Genomic DNA, 21,576 nt, shown 5'->3' on the forward strand with positions numbered 1-21,576 from the left:
TCTAAATAGATCACAGACAGTGTCACCAGCAAAGCACCCCCACACCATCACACCTCCTCCTCCATGCTTCACGGTGGGAACCACACATGCAGAGATCATCCGTTCACCTACTCTGCGTCTCACATGGCGGATGGAACCAACGTGTTTCCTGGCCCAAGCAAGTCTCTTCTTCTTATTGGTGTCCTTTAGTAGTGGTTTCCTTGCAGCAATTCGACCATGAAGGCCTGATTCACACAGTCTCCTCTGAACCGTTGATGTTGAGATGTGTCTGTTTCTTGAACTCTGTGAAGCATTTATTTGGCCTGCAATTTCTGGGGCTGGTAACTCTAATGAACTTATCCTCTGCAGCAGAGGTAACTCTGGGTCTTCCTTTCCTGTGGCGGTCCTCATGAGAGCAAGTTTCATCATAGCGCTTGATGGTTTTTGCGACAGCACTTGAAGAAACTTTCAAAGTTCTTGAAATATTCCGTATTGACTGACCTTCATGTCTTAAAGTAATGATGGACTGTCATTTCTCTTTACTTATTTGAACTGTCCTTGCCATAATATGGACTTGGTATTTTACCAAATAGGGCTATCTTCTGTATACCACCCCTACCTTGTCACAACACAACTGATTGGCTCAAACGCATTAAGAAGGAAAGAAATTCCACAAATTAACATTTAAGAAGGCACACCTGTTAATTGAAATGCATTCCAGGTGACTACCTCATGAAGCTGGTTGAGAGAATGCCAAGAGTGTGCAAAGCTGTCGTCAAGGCAAAGGGTGGTTACTTTAAAGAATCTCAAATATATTTTGATTTGTTTAACACTTTTTTGGGGTTACTACATGATTCCATATGTGTTATTTCATAGTTTTGATGTCTTCAATATTATTCTACAATGTAGAAAATAGTAAAAATAAAGAAAAACCCTTGAATGAGTAGGTGTCCAAACTTTTAACTGGTACCACACACACACACACACACACACACACACACACACACACACACACACACACACACACACACACACACACACACACACACACACACACACACACACACACACACACACACACACACACACACACACACACACACCATCTTAAAATGTTCAACAATAGACATACAGTGGTGGAACTGGCAGAATGAAAAGCATGACTGTTGTTATGACACCCTATACAACTTCCTGTAGCTGGGGGAGGGTGTAATGGTATTGCAACAATGCTACTGGATGATGTTATGCAATCTGGCCATGTGCTGTGTGGTTTCCCACACAACCTTAGGACATTTACTAAGTTGAGTTACAGTAAAGACTGTGTGGAGGTTTGAGGGGGAGACTGGGGCTAGCTGTCTGAATCAGTGTGTGTTTCAAAGCAAAGGTCACTAAAACTGAATTAGAACTCCGATCCCAAAACAGCCTGTTCCTTCCAATAGTCTTCCAATGGGGACGGTGTCCCCGTACTTTCTGGCACATACGTTTGTGTCTACCAATTCGCTTGGTAATACCCACCGATAGCATTGTAGAGTGGTTCCCCTGTCTCTTTGTCCCAAACCAGCGTAGTCTCTCTCTGATTGGTCACTCCGACAGCTGGGTAAACACAAAACAAAATGGTAAATAGACGCCACACCCCCTGCTGCATCCAATGGAGTCCTGAGAACCACTGTAGGTACCTTTTAATGTTGGAGATGTTTATGATGGAGTCCTGAGAACCACTACAGATAGAGTGCCTTCAGAAAGTATTCATACCCCTGGACTTATTTCACATTTTTGTTGCGTTAGAGCAGGGGTGTCAAACTCATTCCACAGAGGGCCGAGTGTCTGCGGGTTTTTGGTTTTTCCTTTCAATTAAGACCTAGACAACCAGGTGAGGGGAGTTCCTTACTAATTAGTGACCTTAATTCATCAATCAAGTACAAGGGAGGAGCGAAAACCCGCAGACACTCGGCCCTCCGTGGAATGAGTTTGACACATGTGCGTTAGAGCCTGAATTCAAAATTGACTAAATAGATGATTTATTCTCACCCCATAATGACAAAGTGAAAACATGTTTTTAGAAATGTTTGCAATTTTTCTGAAAATTAAATGCATCAATATCTCATTTAGATAAGTGTTCACACCCTTGACTCAATACTTTGTAGAAGCACCTTTGGCAGCGATTACAGCTGTGAGTCTTTCTGGGTAAGTCTCCAAGAGCATTCCACACCTGGATTGTGCAACACTTGCCCATTATTATTTTCAAAATTCTTCAAGCTCTGTCAAATTGGTTGTTGATCGTTGCTAGACAGCCATTTTCAGGTCTTGCCGTAGATTTTCAAGTAGATTTAAGTCAAAACTGTAACTCAGCCACTCTTATCGGTAAGCAACTCCAGTGTATATTTGTCCTTATGTTTTAGGTTATTGTCCTGCTGAAAATTGTGAATTAATCTCCCAGTGTCTGGTAGAAAGGATTTTGCCTGTGCTTAGCTCCATTCAGTTTCTTTTTAATCCTGAAAAACTCCCCAGTCTTTAACGATTACAAGTATACTCATAACATGATGCAGCCACCACTATACTTGAAAATATGGAGAGTACTTTGCATTCAGGACAAAAAGTTAATTGCTTTGCCAGATTTTTTGCAGCATTACTTTAGTGCCTTGTTGCAAACAGGATGCATGTTTTGGAATATTTGTATTATGTACAGGCTTCCTTCTTTTAACTTTGTCATTTATGTTAGTATTGTCAAGTAACTACATTGTTGTTGATCCATTCTCAGTTTTCTCCTACCAATCCATTAAACTCTGTAACTGTTTTAAAGTCACCATTGGCCTCATGGTGAAATCCCTGAGCGGTTTCCTTCCTCTCTGGCAACTGAGTTAGGAAGGATGCCTGTATCTTTGTAGTGAGTGGGTGTATTGATACACCATCCAAAGTGCCATTAATAACTTCACCATGCTCAAAGGGATATTCAATGTCTGTTTTTTTACCCATCTACCAATAGGTGTGCATTGGAAAACCTCCCTAGTCTTTATGGTTGAATCTGTGTTTGAAATTCACTGCTCGACTGAGGGACCTTACAGATCATTTACATGTTTGTGGTACAGAGATGAGGTAGTCCTTCAAAAATCATGTTAAACACTATTATTGCACACAGAGTGATTCCATGCGACTTATTATGTGACTTATTGACTCAATACATTTCAGCTTTTCGTTTGTAATTCATTTGTAAACATTTAGAAAAATCTAATTCCACATTGACATTATGGGGTATTGTGTGTAGGCCAGTGACAAACAATCTCAATGTAATACATTTTAAATGCAGGCTGTAACACAACAAAATGTGGACAACGTCAAGGGGTGTGAATACTTTCTGAAGGCACTGTATATACCACCATACCTTTAATATTGGAGATGTTGATGATGGGAGCCCTGAGAACCACTGTAGATACCTTTTAATATTGGAGATGTTGATGACGTAGTCTGGATAACCACTACAGATATATACCACCATACCTTTAATGTTGGAGATGTCGATGTTGAGCTGGCCAAGCTTCTCGCAGGTCCTCTCCATACACTCATAAACTGACTGAAGAATCTCCTTAGGGTCCTCTTCCACCCAGCTGAGAGAAACCAAGAGACAGATCAACTAAGTGTTTGCACTAGCTGAAAAAGGGTTTTTACCAGTGTTAAAAAGTAGCAGTTCAGAGAAGGAACAAGGTCGAATGTGAACGCCAAGTGTCATATTTCAGCTTTGTTTTGGGCGTGAACAACAGGTGCTGTCCTTCGCTCCTATTGGGTCAAATTCCCCTCTGTTCAACTGTTCTCGTCAGGGGCAAAAGACAGTTGGTTTAAAAGGTCCTGACCGGACATAGAGTCTTTCCAAAAGAACCCAGGCACATATGTAAATAGCCTTATTCTAAAATATATAAAATAAAACATTACCTACACACAACACCCCATAATGACAAAGTGAAAATAGGCTATTTTTTTAAAACACAGAAATACCTTATTTACATAAGTATTCAGACCCTTTGCTATCAGACTCGAAATTGAGATCAGGTGCATCCTGTTTCCATTGATCATCCTTGAGATGTTTTTACAAATTGGAGTCCACCTTCAGTAAATTCAATTGTTTGGACATGATTTGGAAAAGGCACACAGCTGTCTATATAAGGTCCCACAGTTGACAGTGCATGTCAGAGCAAAAACCAAGCCATGAGGTCGAAGGAATTGTCCGTAGAGCTCAGAGAAAGGATTGTGTCGAGGCACAGAGCTGGGGAAGGGTACCAAACATTTTCAGCATTGAAGGTCCCCAAGAACACAGTGGCTTCCATCATTCTTAAATGGAAGAAACTTGGAAACACCAAGACTCTTCCTAGAGCTGGCCGTCAGGCCAAACTGAGCAATCGGGGGAGAAAGACCTTGGTCAGGGAGGTGACCAAGAACCTGATGGTCACTCTGACAGAGCACCAGAGTTCCTCTATGGAGATGGGAGAACCTTCCAGAAGGACAACCATCTCTGCAGCAGTCCAACAATCAGGCCTTCATGGTTGAGTGGCCAGATGGAAGCCACTCCTCAGTAAAAGCACATGACAGCCCGTTTGGAGTTTGCCAAATAGCACCTAAAGGACTGTCAGACCATGAGAAACAAGATGATCTTGTCTGATGAAACTCTTTGGCCTGAATGCCAAGCGTCACGACTGGAGGAAACCTGGAATCATACCTACGGTGAAGCACGGTGGTGGCAGCTTCATGCTGTGGGGATGTTTTTCAGCTGCAGGGACTGGGAGACTAGTCAGGATCGAGGGAAAGCTGAACGGAGCAAAGTACAGAGATGCTTAATAAAAACCTGTTCCAGAGCGCTCAGGACCTCAGACTGGGGTGAAGGTTTACCTTCCAACAGGACAACAACCCTAAGCACACAGCCAAGACAACGCAAGACTGGCTTTGGGACAAGTCTCTGAATGTCCTTGAGTGGCCCAGCCAGAGCCCAGACTTGAACCCGATCGAACATCTCTGGAGAGACCTGAAAATAGCTGTGCAGCAATGCTCCACATCCAATCTGACAGTGCATGAGAGGATCTGCAGAGAAGAATGGGAGAAACTCCCCAAATACAGTTGTGCCAAGCTTGTAGCGTCATACCCAAGAAGACTCTAGGCTGTAATCGCTGCCAAAGGTGCTTCAACAAAGTACTGAGTAAAGGGTCTGAATACCTATGTAAATGTGATATCAGGTTATTAAATGTTTTACACATTTGCAAACATTTCTAAAAACCAGTTTCTGCTTTGTCATTACGGGATATTGTGTGTAGATGGATGAGGGAGGAGAAAGGCTGTAACGTAACAAAATGTGGAAAAAGTCAAGGGGTCTGGATACTTTCCAAATGCACTCTACACTCCCAAATAAGGCTTTAATAGCAGTAGAACACCATTGTCTGTGTAATCTCTCTGCCTATCTAATGTAAAGAAGCCCTGGACATTGGACTCTGACAGCTCACGCATTCAGCTAAGGGGAATAAAAACCAAGGGATCTTCATTAAAGTGTAACCTCAGTTCTTTGTACTCAGTATTGACTCAACCCAGGGAGGAGATTTAGTAAATGTTGACATTCATAAGATCCTCCTTTCCATATTTTCCCTCTTTCCATTCTCCCCGTCATCACTGACCAATCCTGTTGGAACAGAATTCCCCCTAGTAGAGGAGGAGAAGAGAAGGCCTGCTAATAAAAGTAGCGGACGTTATTGCAATGTGATGTCAGGAGTGTACACTCACCCCTCTTTAGGGAAACTCTGCTTTATCCCAACCTGGTGGTGACTGATCAGCTCTGCTGTTTTAGAATTGAACACCTGAGGAGAGGAGAGACAGAGATCGAGAGATGCAAGTCATCTTACATCTGATTAATACTGAACAAAAATATAAAATCGCAACATGCAACAATTTAAAAGATTTTTACCGATTTACAGTTCATTTAAAGGAAATCAGTCAATTTAAATAAATGTAGACCCTAATCTATGGATTTCACATGACTGGGAATACAGATATGAATATGTTGGTCACAGAAAACCTTTTTTTTTTTAAGTAGGGGTGTGGATCAGAAAACCAGTCCGTATCTGGTGTGACCACCATTTGCCTCATGCAGCGCGACATCTCCTTCGCATAGAGTTGATCAGGCTGTTGATTGTGGCCTGTGGAATGTTGTCCCACTCCTCTTCAACGGCTGTGCGAAATTGCTGGATACTGGCGGGAACTGGAACACGCTGTCGTACACATCGATCCAGAGCATCCCAAACGTGCTCAATGGGTGACATGTCTGGTGAGTATGCAGGCCATGGAAGAACTGGGACATTTTCAGCCTCCAGGAATTGTTTAGAGATCCTTGCGACATGAGGCCGTGCATTATCATGCTGAAACATTAGGTGATGGCAGCGGATTAATGGCACAGTAATGGGCATCAGGATCTTTTCACGGTATCTCTGTGCATTTAAATTGCTATCGATAAAATCCAATTGTGTTCATTGTCTATGCCTGCCCATACCATAACCCCACTGCCACCATGGGGCACTCTGCTCACAACGTTGACGTCAGCAAACCGCTCGCCCACACGACCCCATACACGTGGTCTCCAGTTGTGAGGCCTTTTGGACGTCCTAACAAATTCTCTAAAACAACGTTGGAGGCGGCTTATGGTTGAGAAATAAACATAAAGTTCTCTGGCAACAGTTCTGGTGGACATTCCAGCAGCCAGCATGCCAATTGCACGCTCCCTCAAAACATGAGACATCTGTGGCATTGTGTTGTGTGACAAAACTGCACAAGGTGCAAGGTGCACCTGTGTAATGATCATGCTGTTTAATCAGCTTCTTGATATGCCACACCTGTCAGGTGGATGGATTATCTTGGCAAAGGAAAAATGCTCACTAACAGGGATGTAAACAAATTTGTGTACAACAGTTTAGTAAAATAAGCTTTTTGTGTGTATGGAAGATTTCTGGGATCTTTTATTTCAGCTCATGAAACATGGGAACAGCACGTTACATGTTGCGTTTATATTTTTGTTCAGTATAGTATTAATCTAGGCCCAATATGCTAATATCTCAATCAATTAAAAATATATATGCATTCTGATCCTAACTTTTGCTACCAGTGAAAATGTTTAATTTAGAGCCATCTCCAGGGCTATTCACATGTTGTTTATTAACACTTTACCTTTCTATCAACAAAAACAACAACAACAGTAGTACCACGTATGAGAAATGCATATATTTACAAGATAATCTTAGACATCATTTTCAAGATTTCAACAAATCGCTTCTGTAACAGTCTGAAGAACACATACCAGAACAAGCATTCTGAAGCTATGATATGATCCATCAATATCCATCACATCCACAAAAAGAGAAACCAATTCTAGACCATATAAAACCATGATGAAAGCGTTACAGACAATGTTAAGATGACCCCCCCCCAAAAAAACAAAAATCCTAAAACATATCATGGGATGTTACATTTGGTCTGTATTGCTTTAAATAAACATTTCAATATTCATCTCCAGCACCACATCAACGTGTGAAACTAGCACGTTTCTATGTTTTGTAGTCAAAAAGATAGAGGAAGACAAGTGTTTCCAATGGCATCAACCAATTAGTAGACAATTAGTAGGCAATTCCTACTTATAATTGGTTAAAATCACATGATGCTCACTGATGATGTCATTAGAAACGCTTATCTTCCTTCCTCACTACAAAACATAGAAACATGCCATTTTCACATACAGTACCAGTGAAAAGTTTTAACACACCTACTCATTCCAGGGTTTTTCTTTTCTTTTTACTATTTTCTACATTGTAGAATAATAGTGAAGACATCAAAACTATGAAATAACACATATGGAATCATGCAGTAGCCACCCTTTGCCTTGATGACACAATTAAAACCCCATTCTGACGAGCCGAGCGCACAGCGCTTATGCCAAATCTACATAACCGTCTCGCTTCCGCATTGTCTCCGTGCTGCTCTGCTGTTTGTTGCTACTTGGCTACCTGCCAAACTATTCACGTTTTACTTTTAATAAACGTTTAATCAATCTCTGTGTTCAACAAATTTACCAACTTTTTAGTTTTGTCCTCACTCATCTTTTTTCGTTAAACTTTTTCACCCCGGACGTTTATCCCGAGACAGAAGAGTCATTTTCCTGTGCGTTTTAGCTGCCAACTTTACGTTATTTTCCGTTTTTCCATCGCAACTTTTTTTCCCTTATTCAACTTTTTCACTCCGGACGCTTTATCTGGACATGGCTCATCAACATCTTCAACAGCCGAAGCTAAGTAGTAACATTAACATGATGTCTTTTAATTGCAGTCGCTGTACTCATAATATACAGGAGAATTCTCGCCTTACGGCGAGAATAGCTGTGCTACAAGCCCAGCTTCAGACGCAATCGTTAGGCAAGAGTATTATCAGTGTAGGAAAGGAAGAAACAGCGTCTGTGCCACCAGTAAGTACAGACAGTAACGTTAGTATAACTCCCCCCGCACAGTCCCTGCAGCCGGACAACTTTCTCATGGCTTCTGGAGGGAAATACTGTTGGAATGCTCAACCGGTGTCGCTCATTCAGCCGACAGAAACCTTCAACCGGTTTTCCCCATTATGTAGCGAGTCGGAGTCTGAGTCTGAGTCTTCTCTAGTCTCTACTCCTCCCGTTACGGGGTCTGAGACGCCGAAGGCTCCCACCATTAGCTCTGACAAATTGAAAACCCTAGTCATTGGCGACTCCATTACCCGCAGTATTAGACTTAAAACGAATCACCCAGCGATCATACACTGTTTACCAGGGGGCAGGGCTACCGACGTTAAGGCTAATCTAAAGATGGTGCTGGCTAAAGCTAAAACTGGCGAGTGTAGAGAGTATAGAGATATTGTTATCCACGTCGGCACCAACGATGTTAGGATGAAACAGTCAGAGGTCACCAAGTGCAACATAGCTTCAGCGTGTAAATCAGCTAGAAAGATGTGTCGGCATCGAGTAATTGTCTCTGGCCCCCTCCCAGTTAGGGGAAGTGACGAGCTCTACAGCAGAGTCTCAGCACTTAATCGCTGGTTGAAAACTGTTTTCTGCCCCTCCCAAAAGATAACATTTGTGGATAATTGGCCCTCTTTCTGGGACTCACCCACAAACAGGATCAAGCCTGACCTGCTGAGGAGTGACGGACTCCATCCTAGCTGGAGGGGTGCTCTCCTCTTATCTACCAACATAGATAGGGCTCTAACTCCTTTAGCCCCACAGTGAAATAGGGTGCAGGCCAGGCAGCAGGCTGTTAGCCAACCTGCCAGCTTAGTGGAGTCTGCCAATAGCATAGTCAGTGTAGTCAGCTCAGCCATACCCATTGAGACTGTGTCTGTGCCTCGACCTAGGTTGGGCAAAACTAAACATGGTGGTGTCCACCCTAGCAATCTTATTAGGATAAAGACCTCCTCCATTCCTGCCATTATTGAAAGAGATCGTGATACCTCACATCTCAAAATAGGGTTACTTAATGTTAGATCCCTCACTTCAAAGGCAGTCATAGTCAATGAACTAATCACTGATCATAATCTTGATGTGATTGGCCTGACTGAAACATGGCTTAAGCCTGATGAATTTGCTGTGTTAAATGAGGCCTCACCTCCTGGTTACACTAGTGACCATATTCCCCGTGCATCCCGCAAAGGCGGAGGTGTTGCTAACATTTACGATAGCAAATTTCAATTTACAAAAAAAAAAATGACGTTTTCATCTTTCGAGCTTCTAGTCATGAAATCTATGCAGCCTACTCAATCACTTTTTATAGCTACTGTTTACAGGCCTCCTGGGCCATATACAGCGTTCCTCTCTGAGTTTCCTGAATTCCTATCAGACCTTGTAGTCATAGCAGATCATATTCTAATTTTTGGTGATTTTAATATTCACATGGAGAAGTCCACAGACCCACTCCAAAAGTCCTTCGGAGCCATTATCGACTCAGTGGGTTTTGTCCAACATGTCTCTGGACCTACTCACTGCCACAGTCATACTCTGGACCTAGTTTTGTCCCATGGAATAAATGTTGTAGATCTTAATGTTTTTCCACAAAATCCTGGACTATCGGACCACCATTTTATTACGTTTGCAATCGCAACAAATAATCTGCTCAGACCCCAACCAAGGAGCATCAAAAGTCGTGCTATAAATTCTCAGACAACACAAAAATTCATTGATGCCCTTCCAGACCCCTTCTGCCTACCCAAGGACGTCAGAGGACAAAAATCAGTTAACCACTTAACTGAGGAACTAAATTTAACCTTGCACAATACCCTAGATGCAGTTGCACCCCTAAAAACGAAAAACATTTGTCATAAGAAACTAGCTCCCTGGTATACAGAAAATACCCGAGCTTTGAAGCAAGCTTCCAGGAAATTGGAACGGAAATGGCGCCACACCAAACTGGAAGTCTTCCGACTAGCTTGGAAAGACAGTACCGTGCAGTACCGAAGAGCCCTCACTGCTGCTCGATCATCCTACTTTTCCAAATTAATCGAGGAAAATAAGAACAATCCAAAATTTCTTTTTGATACTGTTGCAAAGCTAACTAAAAAGCAGCATTCCCCAAGAGAGGATGGTTTTCACTTCAGCAGTGATAAATTCATGAACTTCTTTGAGGAAAAGATCATGACCATTAGAAAGCAAATTACGGACTCCTCTTTGAATCTGCGTATTCCTCCAGGGCTTAGCTGTCCTGGATCTGCACAGCTCTGCGAGGGCCTGGGATCGGGAGAGACACTTAAGTGTTTTAGTACTATATCTCTTGACACAATGATGAAAATAATCATGGCCTCTAAACCTTCAAGCTGCATACTGGATCCTATTCCTACTAAACTGCTGAAGGAGCTGCTTCCTGTGCTTGGCCCTCCTATGTTGAACATAATAAACAGCTCTCTATCCACCGGATGTGTACCAAACTCACTAAAAGTGGCAGTGATAAAGCCTCTCTTGAAAAAGCCAAACCTTGACCCGGAAAATATACAAAACTATCGGCCAATATCGAATCTTCCATTCCTCTCAAAAATTTTAGAAAAAGCTGTTGCGCAGCAACTCACTGCCTTTCTGAAGACAAACAATGTATACGAAATGCTTCAGTCTGGTTTTAGACCCCATCATAGCACTGAGACTGCACTTGTGAAGGTGGTAAATGACCTTTTAATGGCGTCAGACCGAGGCTCTGCATCTGTCCTCGTGCTACTAGACCTTAGTGCTGCCTTTGACACCATCGATCACCACATTCTTTTGGAGAGACTGGAAACCCAAATTGGTCTACACGGACAAGTTCTGGCCTGGTTTAGATCCTACCTGTCGGAAAGATATCAGTTTGTCTCTGTGAATGGTCTGTCCTCCGACAAATCAACTGTACATTTCGGTGTTCCTCAAGGTTCCGTTTTAGGACCACTATTGTTTTCACTATATATTTTACCTCTTGGGGATGTTATTTGAAAACATAATGTTAACTTTCACTGCTATGCGGATGACACACAGCTGTACATTTCAATGAAGCATGGTGAAGCCCCAAAATTGCCCTCGCTAGAAGCCTGTGTTTCAGACATAAGGAAGTGGATGGCTGAAAACTTTTTACTTTTAAACTCGGACAAAACAGAGATGCTTGTTCTAGGTCCCAAGAAACAAAGAGATCTTCTGTTAAATCTGACAATTCATCTTGATGGTTGTAAAGTCGTCTCAAATAAAACTGTGAAGGACCTAGGCGTTACTCTTGACCCTGATCTCTCTTTTGACGAACATATCAAGACTGTTTCAAGGACAGCTTTTTTCCATCTACGTAACATTGCAAAAATCAGAAATTTTCTGTCCAAAAATGATGCAGAAAAATTAATCCATGCATTTGTTACTTCTAGATTAGACTACTGCAATGCTCTATTTTCCGGCTACCCGGATAAAGCACTAAATAAACTTCAGTTAGTGCTAAATACGGCTGCTAGAATCCTGACTAGAACCAAGAAATTTGATCATATTACTCCAGTGCTAGCTTCCCTACACTGGCTTCCTGTTAAGGCAAGGGCTGATTTCAAGGTTTTACTGTTAACCTATAAAGCGTTACATGGGCTTGCTCCTACCTATCTTTCCGAGTTGGTCCTGCCGTACATACCAATACGTACGCTACGGTCACAAGACGCAGGCCTCCTAATTGTCCCTAGAATTTCTAAGCAAACAGCGGGAGGCAGGGCTTTCTCCTATAGATCTCCATTTTTATGGAACAGTCTGCCTACCCATGTGAGAGACGCAGACTCGGTCTCAACCTTTAAGTCTTTACTGAAGACTTATCTCTTCAGTAGGTCATATGATTGAGTGTAGTCTGGCCCAGGAGTGTGAAGGTGAACGGAAAGGCTGGAGCAACGAACAGCCCTTGCTGTCTCTGCCAGGCCGGTTCCCCTCTCCACTGGGGTTCTCTGCCTCTAACCCTGTTGCAGGGGCTGAGTCACTGGCCTGCTGGTGCTCTTTCATGCCGTCCCTGGGAGGGGTGCGTCACTTGAGTGGGTTGAGTTACTGACGTGATCTTCCTGTCTGGGTTGGCGCCCCCCCACCCCCTTGGTTTGTGCTGTGGTGGAGACCTCTGTGGGCTATACTCGGCCTTGTCTCAGGATTGTAAGTTGGTGGTTGGGGATATCCCTCTAGTGGTGCGGGGGCTGTGCTTTGGCGGAGTGGGTGGGGTTATATCCTTCCTGTTTGGCCCTGTCCGGGGGTTTCTTCGGATGGGGCCACAGTGTCTCCGGACCGCTCCTGTCTCAGCCTCCAGTATTTATGCTGCAGTAGTTTATGTGTCGGGGGGCTGGGGTTAGTTGGTTATACCTGGAGTACTTCTCCTGTCTTATCCAGTGTCCTGTGTGAATTTAAGTATGCTCTCTCTAATTCTCTCGTTCTCTCTTTCTCTCTGAGAACCTGAGCCCTAGGACCATACGTCAGGACTACCGGGCATGATGACACCCTGCTGCCCCCAGTCCGCCTGGCCTTGCTGCTATTCCAGTTTCAACTGTTCTGCCTGCGGCTACGAAACCCCTACCTGTCCCAGACCTGCTGTTTTCAACTCTAAATGATCGGCTATGAAAAGCCAACTGAGAGACCTGAGCCCTAGGACCATACGTCGGGACTACCGGCCGTGGTGACTCCTTGCTATCCCCAGTCCGCCTGGCCTTGCTGCTATTCCAGTTTAAACTGTTCTGCCTGCGGTTATGGAACCCCTACCTGTCCCAGACCTGCTGTTTTAAACTCTAATGATCGGCTATGAAAAGCCAACTGAGATTTATTCCTGATTATTATTTGACCATGCTTGTCACTTATGAACATTTTTGAACATCTTGGCATGGTTCTGTTATTATCTCCACCCGGCACAGCCAGAAGAGGACTGGCCACCCCTCATAGCCTGGTTCCTCTCTAGGTTTCTTCCTAGGTTTTGCCTTTCTAGGGAGTTTTTCCTAGCCACCGTGCTTCTACACCTGCATTACTAGCTGTTTGGGGTTTTAGGCTGGGTTTCTGTACAGCACTTCGAGATATTAGCTGATGTAAGAAGGGCTATATAAAATAAAATTGATTGATGACAGCTTTGCACACTCTTGGCATTCTCTCAACCAGCTTCATGAGGTAGTCACCTGGAATGCATTTCAATTAACAGGTGTGCCTTCTTAAAAGTTAATTTGTGGAATTAATTTCCTTCTTAATGCGTTTGAGCCAATCAGTTGTGTTGTGACAAGGTAGGGGGGTATACAGAAGATTGCCCTATTTGGTAAAAGACCAAGTCCATATTATGGCAAGAACAGCTCAAATAAGCAAAGAGAAACGACAGTCCATCATTACTTTAAGACATGAAGGTCAGTCAATACGGAACATTTCAAGAACTTTGAAAGTTTCTTCAAGTGCAGTCGCAAAAACCATCAAGCGCTATGATGAAACTGGCTCTCATGAGGACCGCCACAGGAAAGAAAGACCCAGAGTTACCTCTGCTGCAGAGGATAAGTTCATTAGAGTTACAAGCCTCAGAAATTGCAGCCCAAATATATGCTTCACAGAGTTCAAGTAACAGACATCTCAACATCAACGGTTCAGAGGAGACTGTGTGAATCAGGCCTTTATGGTCGAATTGCTGCAAAGAAACCACTACTAAAGGACACCAATAATAAGAAGAGACTTGCTTGGGCCAAGAAACACGAGCAATGGACATTAGACCGGTGGAAATGTGTCCTTTGGTCTGGAGTCCAAATTGGAGATTTTGGGTTCCAACCGCCGTGTCTTTGTGAGACGCGGTGTGGGTGAACGGATGGAGGAGGTGTTATGGTGTGGGGGTGGTTTGCTGGTGACACTGTCTGTGATTTATTTAGAATTCAAGGCACACTTAACCAGCATGGCTACCACAGCATTCTGCAGTGATACGCCATCCCATCTGGTTTGCGCTTAGTGGGGCCATCATTTGTTTTTCAACAGGACAATGACCCAACACACCTCCAGGCTGTGTAAGGGCTATTTTACCAAGAAGGAGAGTGATGGAGTGCTGCATCAGATGACCTGGCCTCCACAATCCCCAGACCTCAACCCAATTTAGATGGTTTGGGATGAGTTGGATCACAGAGTGAAGGAAAAGCAGCCAACAACTGCTCAGCACATCTCTCCAAACTGAGCACAGTTCCTTAGTAATTTCAATGCACTTTTATGACTCAAGGAAAGAGCCTTCAACTAGGTGGTGTCTTTTTGAGCTCTCCTTGCTGTTCCGTTGAGGAACTAGAGCAAACACACTGGTAGTTGTTTTGTTCGGAACACAACCCTGCGTCCCCGCCCTCACACAGTTACTGTTGTTGTTTACGCGATTCCAAAAACAGCTATTATAAAACACCAATCTGGGTCAGGTGGGCATCATTTTAAAGCTTGTTCTATTGCCAACATAAGTAGCTAAATTATGAAAATACGATCTTACAGTGTTAGGCTTTCACAAGGCAATTCAGAGAAGCAGATCGCAATCTTTGTGCGCATAGAATGCGGCAAATTTTCTTGGGTGGACTTGTTGTCCCGCGCGGCGCTCGACTTTATAATGGCTGTCAGCCAAAACCCATACAGCGCTGTGATGGGCGGCAGGTAGCTTAGTGGGTAAGAGCGTTGTGCCAGTAACCGAAAGGTCGCTGGTTCTAATCCCTGAGCCGACTAGGTGAAAAATCTGTCGATGTGCCCTTAAGCAAGGCACTTAACCCTAATTGCTCCTGTAAATCGCTCTGGATAAGAGCGTCTGCTAAATAACTAAAATGTAAGCCGAGGCTCTGATGTGATATATAGCATGTTACTGTACAGCCACTGTGTTCTGATTTAGGAGCTCATTAATGACAAAATCTGCAATTTTTCTACGAGTGTAAAAGGGTTAACATCTCATCTTCATAACTAACATTGTGCTGTGAGTGAAGAAACTAGCTCTTTCAAAAAGCCATGAAATATGATTGACTGAAAAGCCTTTCAGACTTGGCCTCCTACTCTGCAACATTTCAGTTAAAAGCCTGAACTCCAACGTAGACCCCTAAGGATAATTATGAACGTGGTTTAATTTGGAAATGACAAACTATTTGGGCATGCTCAGGTCGACTTTTCCACGGAATTGCCCATACACAGCCTACACAGAGACATGCAATCCACAAGGTGGTATGAGAGACAATGTTCACCCTTGGTTTTAAAAAACTCTTATCAAGCAACAATGTTGACAGATAAACAAAGCAAACATTGATTAGCACGACCGTCAGGTGTTACATAACTGCAGGACATGAACCTTTGAGGTAGATGAATGCATGTCCTCATCAGTAGATACCGTGGAATTTACAGAATGAATAGCATTAGTGTGAAAAGTGATGCTCAGTTGAAATAATCACTAAGCATCGTGTTACAGTCCAGGAAAGACAAGTGGTTTAGATTATCAGGTTTACCCCAGACACTGAAGATGTGTTTTGTTCATCAATAATTCACTTAACTTGTTACTTCATTGTTTTTACCTGTTAAAAAGAGCCAGGGGCCAGTTGGACTCCTGCCCTCTACGCACATTTTAAGAAAGGAGTGCTTGACCTCTCACCCATAGGATAGTAGTTAATGTGTAGGCTACATGTTGCCCACACTTTGGCGAGAGTTAGACACGTTGTCCAAGACTGGATGGCCAAGACTCATGTCGCTTGGAACACCGTGCATATTTAGTCACAGCAGGACGTGTCAAAAAGCAACATCCTCTCCAGAAAATGGACAGCTTCCTGTTTAACCAAGACAAGTGAAACTGTAGCACGTCACAGTTTATTCAGGTAGAGGTACAGTGAGGGGGAAAAAAGTATTTGATCCCCTGCTGATTTTGTACGTTTGCCCACTAACAAAGAAATGATCAGTCTATAATTTTAATGGTAGGTTTATTTGAACAGTGAGAGACAGAATAACAACAACAAAATCCAGAAAAACTCATGTCACAAATGTTATAAATTGATTTGCATTTTAATGAGGGAAATAAGTATTTGACCCCTCTGTAAAACATGACTTAGTACTTGGTGGCAAAATCCTTGTTGGCAATCACAGAGGTCAGACGTTTCTTGTAGTTGGCCACCAGGTTTGCACACATCTCAGGAGGGATTTTGTCCCACTCCTCTTTGCAGATCTTCTCCAAGTCATTAAGGTTTCGAGGCTGACGTTTGGCAACTCGAACCTTCAGCTCCCTCCACAGATTTTCTATGGGATTAAGGTCTGGAGACTGGCTAGGCCACTCCAGGACCTTAAGGTGCCTCTTCTTGAGCCACTCCTTTGTTGTCTTGGCCGAGTGTTTTGGATCATTGTCATGCTGGAATACCCATCCACTACCCATTTTCCTGCCCTGGCTGAGGGAAGGAGGTTCTCACCCAAGATTTGACGGTACATGGCCAATCCATCGTCCCTTTGATGCGGTGAAGTTGTCCTGTCCCCTTAGCAGAAAAACACCCCCAAAGCATAATGTTTCCACCTCCATGTTTGACGGTGGGGATGGTGTTCTTGGGGTCATAGGCAGCATTCCTCCTCCTCCAAACACGGCGAGTTGAGTTGATGCCAAAGAGCTCCATTTTGGTCTCATCTGACCACAACACTTTCACCCAGTTCTCCTCTGAATCATTCAGATGTTCATTGGCAAACTTCTGACAGGCATGTATATGTGCTTTCTTGAGCAGGGGGACATTGCAGGCACTGCAGGATTTCAGTCCTTCACGGCGTAGTGTGTTACCAATTGTTTTCTTGGTGACTATGGTCCCAGCTGCCTTGAGATCATTGACAAGATCCTCCCGTGTAGTTCTGGGCTGATTCCTCACCGTTCTCATGATCATTGCAACTCCACGAGGTGAGATCTTGCATAGAGCCCCAGGCCGAGGGAGATTGACAGTTATTTTGTGTTTCTTCCATTTGCAAATAATCGCACCAACTGTTGTCACCTTCTCACCAAGCTGCTTGGCGATGGTCTTGTAGCCCATTTCAGCCTTGTGTAGGTCTACAATCTTGTCCCTGACATCCTTGGAGAGCTCTTTGGTCTTGGCCATGGTGGAGAGTTTGGAATCTGATTGATTGATTGCTTCTGTGGACAGGTGTCTTTTATACAGGTAACAAGCTGAGATTAGGAGCACTCCCTTTAAGAGTGTGCTGCTAATCTCAGCTCGTTACCTGTATAAAAGACACCTGGGAGCCAGAAATCTTTCTGATTGAGAGGGGGTCAAATACTTATTTCCCTCATTAAAATGCTAATCAATTTATAACATTTGTGACATGAGTTTTTCTGGATATTTTTGTTGTTATTCTGTCTCTCACTGTTCAAATAAACCTACCATTAAAATTATAGACTGATCATTTTGTCAGTGGGCAAACGTACAAAATCAGCAGGGGATCAAATACTTGTTTCCCCTCACTGTATAACATAGCAGAACAACCAGATCAGGGTTTGAACCAGTAACCTACATTTTAGTCATTTAGCAGACGCTCTTATCCAGAGCGACTTACAGTTAGTGAGTGCATACTTTTTTTTCTTCTTACTGGCCCCCCGTGGGAATCGAACCCACAACCCTGGCGTTGCAAACGACGCTGGGCCAATTGTGCGCCGCCGCCCCATGGGTCTCCCGGTCGCGGCCGGCTACGACAGAGGCTGGATTCGAACCAGGATCTCTAGTGGCACAGCTAGCACTGCGATGCAGCGCCTTACACCACTGCGCCACTCGGGAGGCCAGTAACTATAGGGCAAGTGCTTTATCACTTGTTCCATAGAGTTCCAGATTTCTTGGGAGGTTTGAAGTAGTCTACGCTGACACGCTGTTCTAATACTGTAGGAACTATCCCAGTGCTGCCACCAAGGTAGTGATCAATGGTGAGAAATCATACAAAAATCACACAAAAGGTGTGACTTGAGGGGGAAAGAGTCACAATGTAGTATGCAGAACTCTATTGACTATTTAAAAAAAGGAAATAGATACAGCAATACGATACCCTCTTAAAGGACGCCTGTCTACATCAAACCTGCTTACAGCTGCACTAGGGTCGGACTCGCCCTTGATCATGACTCTGTTCCATTACATTACATGAGTCATTGGACGAAGGCGTCTTCTGTAGGGGGGGGGGGGGGGGGGGGGCGTGTCTGAACATTAACACGCATCGCTTGCGGTACGGTTTTGGAAGCACGAGGACCTTATCGGCAATAAATAATTTTCAAAAAACAATGAGGTTAAATCGAGACCTTTATAGCGTTAGGGTTCCCACATGGCCATACACTGAGAGTACAAAACATCAGGAAAAGGAAGGTAAAGGGGGAGACCTAGTCAGCTGTACAGCTGAATGCATTCAACTGAAATGTGTCTTCCACATTTAACCCAACCCCTCTGAATCAGAACACCTGCTCTTTCCATGACAGACTGACCAGGTGAATCCAGGTGAAAGCTATGATCCCTTATTGATGTCACCTTCAAATCAGTGTAGATGAAGGGGAGGAGACAGGTTAAAGAAGGATTTTTAAGCCTTGAGACATGGATTGTGTATGTGTGCCATTTAGAGGTTGAATGGGCAAGACAAAAGATTGAAGTGCCTTTAAACAGGGTATGGTAGTTGGTGCCAGGCGCACCGGTTTGAGGGTGTCAAGAACTTCAACACTGCTGGATTTTTCACACTCAACAGTTTCCCGTGTGTATCAAGAATGGTCCACCACCCAAAGGACATCCAGCCAACTTGACACAACTGTGGGAAGCATTGGAGTCAACATGGAGCCAGCATCCCTGTGGAACGCTTTCGACACCTTGTAGAGTCCATGCCCAGGACGAATTGAAGCTGTTCTGAGGGGCAAAAGGAGGTGTACAACTCAATATTAGGAAGGTGTCCCAAATGTTTTCTACACTCAGAGTATCTCCATGTCACAGCTCTTGCTTACGGAAAACAGACGGAAGACAGAGGGGACTACCTGTGCAAAAAATCGCTACCTGCGTCTCCGAAACACCTGTGTGTAAAACGGAAGACAGACGCCACAAACGTGTCACTTGAAAAATTACTGTAGGCTGCGACCTTGTTAAAACAGTCAGCGTAAGTGTGTATTTAGCATTTTGTGAAATTATTTTGGATGTGCTATGAAAGTAGAGGGCTTTGTGATTCTAGAACCGTGCGGCAGTTGAGAATCGATTCACGTTTAGATGGAGTATTTGTCTGTTTTGGCTTCCAGAGCCACTTGGCCTCTAAACAGAACAGTTGAGAATCGATTCACGTTTAGATGGAGTATTTGTCTGTTTTGGCTTCCAGAGCCACTTCGCCTCTAAACAGAACAGTTGAGAATCGATTCACGTTTAGATGGAGTACTTGTCTGTTTTGGCTTCCAGAGCCACTTCGCCTCTAAACAGAACATGTCAGGTCCTTGGACTCTAAGGAGTAACATTAGGCTCCTATATATTGGGCTGGGGGTCGGACAGGCTTCCTGTTTAGATTAAGACACCATGGAGCCAGCGCAAGAGATGGCTCGGAAAACATACCTCAATCCAGGGATGAGAAATGTGCTGTACTCCGAACTGTCCCATTATCTCAACTGTTACACCAAGAAGATTGAACGACTGACAGTTTTTTCCAGAAAAAACTTTTCCTTTTCGTCCTCATGGTAGGTACCAGAAGCCACAGCAGCCATTTTAGAATGGCAGTGTCAGCCAATCAGCTCATTTGTTGTTCAACGTGACATTCCACAGGGGGGGTATGAAAAATAAAAAATAAAAATGTATGCACTCACTAACTGTAAGTCGCTCTGGATAAGAGCGTCTGATAAAATGACAACCAAAAATAAATAAAAAATCCACAATGGCTGCTGTGGCTACTGCTAGCTAGCTAGCATGAGGACGAAAACTGCAGTTTACTTAAAAACATTGTAGATGTAAAGTCCCCTGTTTAGGGGCCTGCGTGGTTCTGATACCGGTTTCGTACCAACATTTTCACTTGTAAATCGATCTGTGGACACCGTAGATTGAAATGGCTTGCATTGAGCAGTAGCCCTGGTTCCCACGGACACAGTTGTCTATTTTTTTTGCTCTTCCGACTGTCCATCAACTCCTGGCTGAACCCTACTTCACCACCACTGACATAGCACACGCCCGCACTCCTTATATTGCAGCACAGCAGGAGAGAGTGGTTTCATCACTATAGTACATTCAGAGATCAATTTATAGCTATTAATCGAAAAATAACAAATAGATTTTAAACAAAAAACACTTTCTGTTTGGACAAGATTAATATAAGATGAAAGGCAAGTTCCTAACGAGTTCAGGAAGCCAGGCTAGAGCTCTGTGTGATGTTCACAGTGGTGGGGGCAGACGTTTTGATCAAGAGAGACCTTCAGAAAATACTAAACATGTATTTTACAGTTATAAGGATGGTGAAAACTTACACAGTTTGTGGTTTAACAATTTGATTACACTCTATTTAGAAATCATACAAGTCATTTCAAGCCTTATTCATGTGTTGTTAAATAGGAAATGTCATAAAATATTTCATATTTTTTATCATATTTGTACTGTGTACTTGTGCTTATGTCCTCAACAGTGACTACACCTCAACTATTTATTTTAAATGATCAGAATGTGATATTTGAACCTTTCTTGCAGTATGCCACATCACTAGTTATTGTTGATTGTCCTCTCATAATAAATAATTCCTTTCGGAGATTACGTAGACTACATGAAGTTACATTTAAGAGGACCTTAAAAACTAAACAGGAGAATGCAACCCATTCATAATGTGGTTCTCTGTAGCTCAACTGGTAGAGCATGGCGCTTGTAACGCCAGGGTAGTGGGTTCGATCCCCGGGACCACCCATACACAAAAAAATGTATTCACGCTTGGCATATTATTATTATAACTCAGTGGCTTGTTGTGCATACCAACTCACCAGAAACCTAGTCGAGCTTGTGCCTTGATCGATAGCTGCGACCAGGGGCCCCATTGTGATCCGTTCAGAGTAAGACGCTGCGGACATCCTTCTGTTCGTGTCTGTGGTGTAAATTTCTATAAACGTTGGTCGGCTTTATATTCACCGCTGCTGGCTGACTGTTCAGGACAGGTTTGAG

General features: G+C 43.5%; 1 protein-coding gene across 1 annotated transcript in view; it reads right to left on the reverse strand.

The window, feature by feature from the left end:
• The window catches only part of LOC311143674 (glycerol kinase-like), a 38,653-nt gene extending 17,077 nt beyond the window's left edge, over nucleotides 1-21,576 (reverse strand). The window contains exons 1-4 of the mRNA XM_084179547.1: nucleotides 21,399-21,576; nucleotides 5,734-5,807; nucleotides 3,475-3,581; nucleotides 1,495-1,572 (exon numbers count right to left, since the gene is read on the reverse strand). Coding sequence (XP_084035673.1) covers nucleotides 1,495-1,572; nucleotides 3,475-3,581; nucleotides 5,734-5,807; nucleotides 21,399-21,485 — 346 coding nt within the window. The 5' untranslated portion in view covers nucleotides 21,486-21,576. The remainder of the gene's footprint in view (nucleotides 1-1,494; nucleotides 1,573-3,474; nucleotides 3,582-5,733; nucleotides 5,808-21,398) is intronic.

The sequence above is a fragment of the Coregonus lavaretus genome (assembly GCF_964263955.1).
Source record: "Coregonus lavaretus genome assembly, chromosome: 16".
Classification (NCBI taxonomy): Eukaryota; Metazoa; Chordata; class Actinopteri; order Salmoniformes; family Salmonidae; genus Coregonus; species Coregonus lavaretus.